Below are 11,277 nucleotides of genomic sequence, written 5' to 3' on the forward strand. Positions count from 1 at the left end.
GTGAGGATGAGGGCGACTGGTACAACAAAATTGATAATGAATTAATTTCAAACAGATATTTTTATAAGTATCATTCTTATAAATATCCGTAATGTTTGTTCGACATATAATTTATTATAATTTCAAATGGATATGCCTCCCAAATGCACAGCAACACATGCGCCATCCTCATCCATTACAGACTCTCCATGTGGTTCACCTACCATTAATAATGGGCCAACATCACTAAACCCGGAACAAGTTATAGTATAACAAATTAAATACCACATTTTATGCTCGATTTAAGTAATATATATCTATAAAACAAAAATAATTTAATTCAAATATATGCATTAATTACTGTATATATAGCTATTGTAAGCTTGTGTTCAGGTCGAGGCACTACAAGGGGTGTCTGTATAGAGAAAGTAAGGAAAGTAGGTAAAATTAATGTTAATATTCCTGATGATCACATCGGTGGCTCCGAAGATTCGACAGTGTGGCTTGCTTCTTATGTTGGTTCGCTTACTTGCACGTATGCACCTATTGCTACAACCTCTTGGTCTAAAGTTTCTCAAGATGTAGAAGACCACGTCAAAAATCGTTGTTAGGTAATAACCTACATTCCAAACAACTAAGTATATAACATGTTAATTTAATGTTACTTTGTATTTATACTAATAGTTTATAATTTTTGAAAGAACGAGTTTGAACTTAATTTTGGCCGACGAGAGGATCGATTAACGGTTGAGGAACTGATGTCGAATGCATTTCGGAGGTACAAAGGTCGATGTTATGCACACTATAAGAAGTTCAGTACTACAACATAAGAGCGCCAAAATCCATTCCAAGCAATGCCACCAAATGAATGGGAAAATGTTTGTGATATGTTTGAAGATCCTGTTTATCAGGTAATTTCGCTGCTATCTTTTTTTAATAGTATATGATAGATGTATTAAATATATAGACATAATATTTTTTTTAGCAACGAAGTACTGTCAACAAAGCAAACATATCAAATTTAATGATAGACCATCATGCGGGTTCTCGATCTTTTCATCATTTGTCTAACAAAATGGTAAGTTATTCTAGTCCACATTAAATATTAATATATAATACACTTTTCTTATTTAAGTTCTAATATAGATATTCCTTTTGCAGAAAGAAGAAAGTCTTGCTGACTGTGATCTGGCCCAATCGTATGCTAAAGCACATAAAAATTGTGATGATGTTTGGACCAGTTCCGAAGCAAAGACAAATTATGTAAGTTTAAATTTCTTTAATTCCATTATCTAATAATATTTTTGTTACTTATACTAACTTTAATATTTTTGCTTTTGTAGGACAAGATGATATCTCTTAAGAAAACTGTTGCGGATCCATTTGATGCATCATCTGTCAAAGATGTTGAGATCTTTGCTCAAGTTCTTGGATCACATTCTGAATATTTAAGGGACTTAGGATGTTGCATGAAGCCATCCTCAACATCATCATCCTTTTATCGAGCCAGATCGAATGACAACAAGACTAAGGAATTGGATGAAGCAACACTTGAGATAGAATGATTGAGGTCCAAGAAAAAAGAGTTGCTGACCCGATTAGATCAAGTAACAGATCTTGAGGCGAGATTATAAGAGAACATGCACAGGAGACTAGGGACGAAGGTACAAAAAGCTGCACTTGAATAATTGCAGTCAATTATGTCCCAAAACTCTATGCCACCACCACAATCTTAAAATTTATTTTTTCTTTAGTTGTCTTTCTATTATGATGTTCCAAAATATTTGAAAAGTTGTGATGTTTGTATTACAATTTCTGTAATATTATTATTCTATTTTTAATTAAATTTTTTACTATATGATTAATACCGTTCGAATGTCAATTACATTTATTAAATCCATTCGAACAAAAGCAGACCCATTCGAACACAAAATAATGCGTTTGAACCACTACCATGAAATACAGTCCGTACGTCCATTCGAACAATAAAATATTTGTTCGAACAACATTAATTTCTAAAGCCCCATTCAAACGGAACGAATTTAAAAAATAAACAGTCAGTTTGAACTGACATAATTTATGTTTGAATGCAAGTCATTTGATAAATTTATTGGTTCAAACGCATAAAATTTGTTCGAGAACTCCATCCGTTCGAACGGTACGTGTCGGTTCAAACCTATATTTTTCCATTCAAACGGATTTTTGAGATGAAAAATTTTTCATCTTTAAAAAATTACCAGTTCGAAGAGGCTCAACTGGTTCCACCCAATTTCGTCCCTAAAAATCATTTTTTGAGAAGAAATTCAATTTTCATCTCCAAAAACCTTTTGAGATAGACTTTTTGAGACAAAATAAAGATGAAATTTTTCCATCTCCAAAAACAGTTAGGGACGAAATGTGGGTTTTTTTGGACAATTTTTTGTCTCAAAAAACCCAATCTCTTGTAGTGTTAGCTATGGCTCTTGTTTTTGAAATGACAAATTTAAAAGCTAATGATAATGCTATATCATCGCGTAACATATAGAATAATTAAAGTAAGATGAGAGTATAGTATAAAATAATTTGATAAAAGTCAATAAATTTTATATATTGGCTAGCTATTCTGACCCGATAAAAAAACCTTATTAAGACGAAAATAAAATATTAAGGAGGACTTTCTTTGCTACACATAATTACATTTTTTAAAAGAAGGAATTAAAACCTTATTCATTACAACTAATTTAAATGGAAAAATTATATTTTAAGCCTGCGTGGATAATGTACACGTCTAGTTATAAAGTCATGCGTATACGACGTAATTTGATTTGAAAAAAATATTTTAAAATTTAAATTGTATAAATCAAATCTTACAATTTAAGTAATATTAATAATGTGCTCTACATACCAGTTTGACAATAGAATAAAACATTAAACAACTGATATTCGACGACAGCCACGACGATTAGTACATAAAAATCACAGTTGTACAAAACAACAACATATATAAACATAAAATAAACAAAACTAAATAACTGACGTTTTCACTTTCGAGATCATATATGTTGATCACAATCGCTCAAGGCTTACGCTTGAGAATGATGTTCAAACTAAATCTTATCAAATCATCACCACTGAGAGGGGGCATCTCAGCAACTTTCTTCGAAAATCGATCGAAAAGTTGATCCATGTTTTCGCTTCCAAAATGCTTGCTGAAAATGCCATCAAACCCAGCTCTACACTCCTTTACGGTAATCATAAGGCTGGAGTTACTGGTTCGAGTAACCAATCTCACAATGTCAAAATGCCCATTTTTAACTACTATAGCCTTTATCTCCTCCGCTGATGGCCCGTAGATTGGCAAGTTGAAGGAATCCATTTTATCTTTGCTTATTATTCCCTGCAAATTAAGATCAAACCATGCAGCTCTTTTAATTATATATTATATGATTTTAATTATTGGACCAAGAATTCTATTGACTCTCCTAATATATGAAATCATGTCACTCAATCCAAGTTCGATTAATTGAAATGGAACTAATAGATAAAAAAAATTGTGTCGATCAGAAATGGTCGCATGGAGTTTTACGTACATAACGTTCATATTTATTTTGATCTCTAGCTCCTTATAATACTCTACTATGAGACTAACTAATAGAGATGGGTATCTAGAGTTTGGTATAGAGACAGATATTATATTCAATGAATTCCATATCATTTTTTATACGAGTGAATTATTCATGCAGCACAAAATAGTGAAAGTATTTCATCTTATCTCATCATTACATGAACTTTTTCAAATTCTCACACAAAATATACTAAACACTTCAACTTTTCAAATCCCAAAACAAATATAATAATATATATTAAAAAATAATTTTATAATAATATTTTATTCAATTTTCGACTTTCAACTTTCATTTCGACTCATCTCTTCTTAACTTACTATCCAAACAACACCTAAATTCTCTATAAATTTTATGGGGTCTATTTTATGTATATATTCTCTCTTAACCTTAGTTTGGTCAAGAAATTTAGAGGAACCAAATTTAAGATTAACATTCAAATTATTTGATCACATGTGGTTTGATGGATGTAGGAGAAAAACTAAGAAATGATTACATATAAATTTAAAAAAAAAAAATTCTATTTGCAAGTCAAATTATTAACACACTCAACACACCAGTTTCGTGGAAGCATCACACACCAACTAGCGTAAATCAACTTATTTTCATTGCTATAATTAGTTTCAAAGGGATTACATAAAAGTAAACCTATAAAATGATGTGATTTTATGTGATCCGTTCAATTTATTTTACGATAAAAGTAAATTCACAATCTGATGTACCACGTCAATCCACTTCACTTTGTAGCTAGGTTTATTTTTGTGTAATCCATTTAAGTCAAATATTTCTTATTTCAAAACAAGTGGTTGTATATTATATTGACAAATCGGCTCAATAGCAACAGATCAGTAGCAAATTACATGTAGAATTGAATGCCTGAGTAAATTTATAATTTCTACAAAAAACACTAAATTAAGAAGTAGCTGCTCTAAGGTATGTACCTCGTTAACCAAATCCAGAAGAGATGATTCCATGGCCTGGTATTGCGGGCCAAGTGAGGATTGTATTGGAAGAGTCTCGTCCTTACGTCCGGACATTAAGATTGCCATTAATCCTCCGGGAGCAAGCTCGTCTGCTCGAGCACTTAAAAAGGATTCCATGTCTTTCTCAAACTGTGCAGAATAAGCCTGACCAACTTCCTTCGTTGCATTTCGATAATATAATCTTCCCTTATTACATGTAGCTGAATCCAAGTCCCCAACCTCCGGTGGCGCCCTAGAAAGCCAATGAATTGCATATGCAGAGTATACAAACTTCAGAGATGCCTTTGGAAATAATCTATGGTAGAAAGATCCTGGAACTCCCGCCCCAAAGTATTGCCTGTCGGCTGGAAGATCTGCAAAGAGAGTGTTGAAATCATTGGAAACATGATCGTTGAAGAACACTTGAAATTCTGGGAGGTTACGGCCTTTGCTTTTGTATTTTTGTACCACAGCTTCTATGATGTTTTTCATGGAAACGTATGTGTTAGGCCCAACAGAACAGCCTAAATCGGCAATTCCAAATATGTTTGAAATTGGAGACGAGACATCTTCATGATCAATGTCGATATTTTCAGCAATTGCTTCAATTATCAGGGATTTGGCACGATCAGCTCCCGCTCTCTAATGGAAGAATAAAGTTGAGAACAAAAGTAAGATGAATATTGTGAAATTACTACTTATTCTTAAAATGTAAACCGATAGAAATATATAAATTTTATTATTTATTTTATATCTTAACATGCATATTTTATGAGTTACAAGATCTATCGCTTTTATTTTTAAATTTTACTCAATTCATGCTTTTATTCTTTAGAAAGTAAAACTTCGTTCAAATTTTGACTGCTATTTCCTTCTTTTTCTATGCATACCTAGGACAAAGAGATTGATCAAATGGAAAAACCACAGTAAGAAAGTGCTATTTCCCAAAAAGTACCTGCGGACTGGAATTTTTGGCGTAGCTGTATCGTCCATTGCCACCGGTCATAACATATGATTCTTCCTGCATCTCTCTCTCTATGATATTTTTTGCACGAGGGTTCATGAATTAGTTCCTCGATCACTCTCTCTATGTGTGTATGTATAGATAAACACACACGTATATATATATATATATATATATATATATATATATATATTACGTATCATTAATTTCATTGAATAATTGCAGGCCGGCTAGCTGCTGATGGAAACGTACGTTGACTTTTTCTATGCATATATGTCTTATCACAATTGGATATTGTATTAATTTACGTACACTACGATGTTTAAGTTTCAGCTTTTAGCTGCCATTTTCTCTGAATTATTTGTTTTCGTTTGAATATTCAAGATTGGTGTAAATCTTAATGCATTATCTATTCCATGCAGTACGTATAAGCTTTTTATTTGACTGGAAGATGATAGGTCTGAAAACAATTATACAATATATTATAAAAGTATTAGAACTTTGACAAGGAGTACTTAATTATATATTGAAAAAAATTTTAGAAGTGATAAAGGCCTAAAGTGATTATATAAAATAAATAAATTATTTATAAATTGACGTATTTTTATTTGATCTGTTAGATTTATTTTATGATAAAAATAATTTTATAATTTATGATACTATACCAAACCACATCATTTTATAAAATTATTTTTGTTCAATATGGCTCGAAACTGAGTCAATGAGACTTCTTAACATGTACGGGAGATATTGTCAAAACGGCTTAAGATTCCCTCTAATTAATTTCCTAGCCTGGCTCATATATTTTGAAATTAATTCTTATAGAGATAGATACGATACGACGTTGATGCTAATTATGTATTTAATGGTAGAGTCCACATTGTCGACTGTGAACTCTAGAGATTGTGTCTATTTCTTCCAAAATTATAGAAAGTGATTGATTAATTATTTTATTTTGGAGAATCTCAATCTAGTCAAAATAATACCCATTTTCAAATTGAGCGGTGGTACTCTACCGTTTGAATAGTACTACTTAGTCTTACTGTAAGTTTATTTTTTATTTTTTATTTTTTTCTATTCACATTTTTAATATATTTATATATTTTAAAAAATAAAAAATATATTAATATACTTAAAATTATTTCCTTAATTTCTAAATAAAAAAAAAATTATCAAGCGGAACACTTGAACGATACCATTGGGACGCTTCTCTCTTTCAAATAATACAATTATATATGACCATTCTCCTTTATGAACGAGTCAACAGATTTCACTAGGCCCACGTTTGAAACTCTATTCCCTGCATATATAGCTAGGTTAGAAAAGAAATGGCCATGCACGGAGTTTTAGATTGATGTGTTGATTTATTAATTAATTCTCTAGCTCGATCCGCTAGCGAGCTAGTTAGCTAGCTCATCTTTGGTCGACCATGTCATGACATGAATATATAAACTGATCAATTAATACAACATATTATAATTTTCATCCGTTCTTAATTAATTTCTCGATCGTATTCAAAGTTCAAAGTTCTTGACATTTGATCAAAATAACGACGTCTCAACGAACAACAATTAAAAAAAGTATTCGAAGTTCAAACCCAACCAACAAAATGCTCGATTTTAATCCATTTTCTTGCGCACATACACATACAATATATATATATTGAAATTGGTTATAATATTATATTGGTCATGACGTTCTCACATACCGCAGCATGCAGCTAGCTAGCTAGCCATAGCAGCTTGAGAAGCACGCATGAGATCAAGATAGCAATCATTCACTAATTTATTCTTTCGCCGTGCAACCCTTCCTACATGGATGCATCGGTAATTCCACACTGATCCCTTTTTCAACGTACCACGTACGTACTGTATGAATCTTTTGAGTTGTATATTTTGATATCATTATGTTCGTATAGCTTCCTAATCCATGATTTAATTAAAAAAAAAAAAAAAGAAGAAGAAAAACTCAATAATATATAAAATTGAGTATATAGTCATGGGCAGTTTAATTTTTTCATATAAGTTTTATATTGACTCAATCTTTTTAAATAAAATGTATGACTCTTGCATACTTTATAATTACAAATATCACTTATCAATTATTCACATGATATGTACGTACCTTATTGTTTCATTTGAAATTAGATTTGTTTACTTACCCAAAATAATTAAATAGAGGAAACAAATCTACCTATCACCAAACCAACCAGTTAAATTAAACCTCACTTAATTGTCATATTTTTCCTAATATTATTTTTTTATTGCTAATTTTGATCATGCTTTATTTTAATAAATGGTTTGTAATTGCTGGATATGGTTTAATATAAAGTGATCTGTCTACATATGGGCTAACGGCCTAAGCCACTGTTTTGGATTAAATTAATAGATTTTAATTTTTTTGTGAAATTATGTTAATTATTAGGTCAAATGGTTATATGAGTTAGTTCAACTCATTTATATGAAAGGTTGAGATAAATTGTGTCGAATTAACTCATTTCAAAATATTATTAAAATAATCAAAACAGATGACGCACCAGGGGCGGCTCATAGAGAAGGCGAGTAATGTGCTGCCTAAGGCCGTCACTCCCCCAGCTCCACCTAGAAGACCCCCTTATATGACTTGTTAAAAAATTGAAATTGAAAATAGCCCCCTGTTTTGCTCAAAAAAATTCAAACCAGATCGAAATTTATATTGTTTAATAAAAATAAAACTTACAAAAATGAGATATTTAAAAAGGTTAGAATATATTGTAAAGAACACACCTCGTATATTCTTTTAATATCTTGCTATAATTTCTAAATAAGTCAAAGCAATATGTTCAAGAAGTCCCAGCTTATAACATAAAATTGTACTTATTTGAGATACGGCTGTAAATAGAAGAGAGTACAAAACTTGGCAACATAAAAAAAATAAAAATAAAAATAAAAAAATCTAAAATTTAGCTAGATAATGACGATCTAGATAATGATATTTGTAGTCATAGAATGAGTAAGCGGCGTTTGCATACTTCATGACTGTATTAAGGAAGGCTCCATAGATCAAGCCAAGACACAAGATCAGTTTTCCAGCTCATGTTTTCTGACTGTTACAATCTGTCCATTTATTGTAAATTCATCATTCCTTATATAGCACAAATTGTGCAATAGTCTAAGCATAGTTTCTGTATTAGAATACTTGCCTTAAATACTTCTCTGTAACTAGTATATATAATCGATTGTATACATCAATGAGAATCAAGGTGTTTTACATTGAAATATTGTGCAGTGTATTTTTCTATATGGTATCAGACAGCCCTTTCTCTAACGAGCAAATCGATCCAACTCTGGCTATGTCTTGGTCTTGATGGATCTCGTTACTATTTACTTTTTGTTGACCACTACACAAAATATATGTGGTTTTATCCCATGCCTGCAAAGTCGTGTGTTCGAAATATTTTTCCTCAATTTAAGGAATTGGTTGAAAAAAGATTTCGCACTAAAATCAAAAGTCTTTATTCTGATAATGGTGGAGAATTCACAAGTCTAAAATCTTTTCTGTCTCTCCATGGAATTAGTCACTACACGACGGCCCCTCACACGCCTCAACAAAATGGAGTCTCCAAAAGGCGACATCGTCACCTTGTCGAAACGAGCCTAACTTTACTTCATGATGCCTCTCTTCCTCTTTCCTATTGGCCTCATGCTTTTCAAACCGCTACCTATCTCATAAATCGCCAGCCCACCTACCTCTTTCAAAATAAATCACCTTTTGAGGCCCTGTTTGGACAAAAGCCCAATTACCTCAAGCTGAAGAAATTTGGTTGCATCTGCTACCCTCTCACCCGGCCCTATAACACCAACAAACTCCAGCCCAAGTCAATACCTTGTGTTTTTGTTGGTTACTCCCAGACCCAGAACACGTATAGATGCCTTGATCCACAAGCCCAAAGGTTTTATGTCTCACGGCATGTTCTTTTTGCTGAAGATCAAACCATTGCATCCCTTGGGTCTCTCTCTTCTTCCTCGCACACGCATCTCTCGGTCCCTCTTCACACTCCAACTCCGCCTGCTTGCCCGCCGACATTCATGCTCCTGCCTGCACCAGTGTTTTCGGAAGGTGTCTCCGCTGTGGCCGCTGCACCCCCAGGTAATCCCCGTATCTCTTCCTCCCCTATTTTTGGGTTTTCTCCTAATAATGCTAAATCTCTATTGTCGGACCACTATGAATCTCCACAACCGCTGCCTTGTGTCTCTCCTCCTGCAGATTTATCATCTCCCTCTCCTCATGCTCCCACGATAGAACCCATTGCCGAAAACCCTTTTCCAAACCCTAGGTCACACCGAATGGTCACTAGGTCCATGAATAATATATTCAAGCCTAAACAACTCAATCTTGTCACCAAACACTCCCTTCCCGAAAGCTTGGAACCAACATGTGTGACACAAGCTGTCTCCAACCCTCATTGGCGCACTGCCATGTCTGATGAACTCACTGCCCTTATGCGGCACAGGACTTGGGACTTAGTTCCCCCCCCCCCCCCCCACCAAAGTGTAACCCAATCGGTTGTAAGTGGGTATTTCGGGTTAAGCAAAAACCGGATGGCTCTATTGATCGTTTTAAAGCCCGCTTAGTTGCCAAAGGGTATAATCAACGACCCGGGATAGATTATAAGGAGACTTTCAGTCCCATTGTCAAACCTGCTACCATTTGCTCTGTGTTAACTGTTGCTACTATGAAAGGGTAGATTTTAAGGCAAATGGATGTTAATAATGCGTTTTTGCATGGTGAACTCACTGAGACAATGTATATGATACAATCTCCTGGTTTTAAAGACATGTCCAGACCAGATCATGTCTATCGACTGCGCAAGGCCATCTATGGCCTTAAACATGCTCCCCGGGCATGGTACTCTGCCCTCAAAGCTGCGCTTCTTGAACTTGGTTTTCTCAATTCTAAAGCTGATTCATCCTTGTTTATTCTTAACTGTGGCTCCATTGCATGCTATTGTTTGGTCTATGTGGATGACCTTGTGATCACTGGAAACGAAAATTTGTGAATTCAATTATTCAACAACTTGGTGCTCAGTTCTCCTTGAAGGATATGGGCACCCTTCATTATTTTTTGGGAGTGGAAGTCATTCCTACTCCTCAAGGTTTATTTTTGTCCCAGCACAAGTATATTCGTGATTTGCTGTCCAAAACCAATATGGTTGGTGCGAAGGATGTTTTCACTCCGTTATCCACTAGTACATCCTTAAAACTACATGATGGAACAGCTTCTGTTGATGGCACTGAATTCCATCATGTTATTGGGAGTCTTCAATATCTCTCCCTCACTCAACCCGATATATCATTTGCTGTTAATAAATTGTCTCAATTCATGCATAAGCCCACAACTACTCACTGGACAGCTGCAAAAAGACTTCTTCGGTATTTCAAGCAAACCATCTTTCATGGCATTCATCTCAAGAAGTCCACCTCTTGGCTTCTCACCACTTTTTCCGATGTTGATTGGGCCGGCAATGTTGATGATCGCACCTCAACTTCAGCCTATATAAGTTTTCTTGGCTCCACTCCCATCTCGTGGAGTTCCAAAAAACAGAGTGCTGTTGCGGCATGTGCATACTCAGGAACCATGTGGTTACTTGCCTTGTTTAAAGAACTCGGAGTGTCCCTTCAATCAGCGCCATCTCTTCTCTGTGACAATCTTGGTGCTACACATCTCAACTTCAACCCGGTTCAACAGTCACGCATGAAACATATTCAGATTGATCTCCACTTTGCTCGTG

The 11,277-nt window shown here is 34.0% G+C and overlaps 1 protein-coding gene across 1 annotated transcript; it reads right to left on the reverse strand.

Moving 5' to 3' along the window:
* Positions 1–2,842: 2,842 nt before the first annotated feature.
* Positions 2,843–5,549, reverse strand: LOC121244251 (loganic acid O-methyltransferase-like). The gene is made up of 3 exons (XM_041142266.1): positions 5,499–5,549; positions 4,523–5,185; positions 2,843–3,355 (listed from the first exon to the last, which is right to left on the reverse strand). The coding sequence occupies exons 1-3, from the start codon at positions 5,547–5,549 to the stop codon at positions 3,035–3,037; spliced, it is 1,035 nt and encodes a 344-aa protein (XP_040998200.1). The 3' UTR covers positions 2,843–3,034.
* Positions 5,550–11,277: the final 5,728 nt, after the last annotated feature.

This window comes from Juglans microcarpa x Juglans regia, chromosome 8S (assembly GCF_004785595.1).
Source record: "Juglans microcarpa x Juglans regia isolate MS1-56 chromosome 8S, Jm3101_v1.0, whole genome shotgun sequence".
Taxonomy (NCBI): domain Eukaryota; kingdom Viridiplantae; phylum Streptophyta; class Magnoliopsida; order Fagales; family Juglandaceae; genus Juglans; species Juglans microcarpa x Juglans regia.

What these genes read in the sequence shown, in the direction of transcription:
- LOC121244251 (XM_041142266.1), bottom strand. Translation starts at nt 5,549, where the DNA reads ATGACCGGTGGCAATGGACGATACAGCTACGCCAAAAATTCCAGTCCG. An exon ending in CCAAAAATTCCAGTCCGCAG is followed by an intron (nt 5,186 to 5,498) that starts GTACTTTTTGGG and finishes TTCTTCCATTAG; the next exon opens with AGAGCGGGAGCTGATCGTGC. An exon ending in TTCTGGATTTGGTTAACGAG is followed by an intron (nt 3,356 to 4,522) that starts GTACATACCTTA and finishes CTTAATTTGCAG; the next exon opens with GGAATAATAAGCAAAGATAA.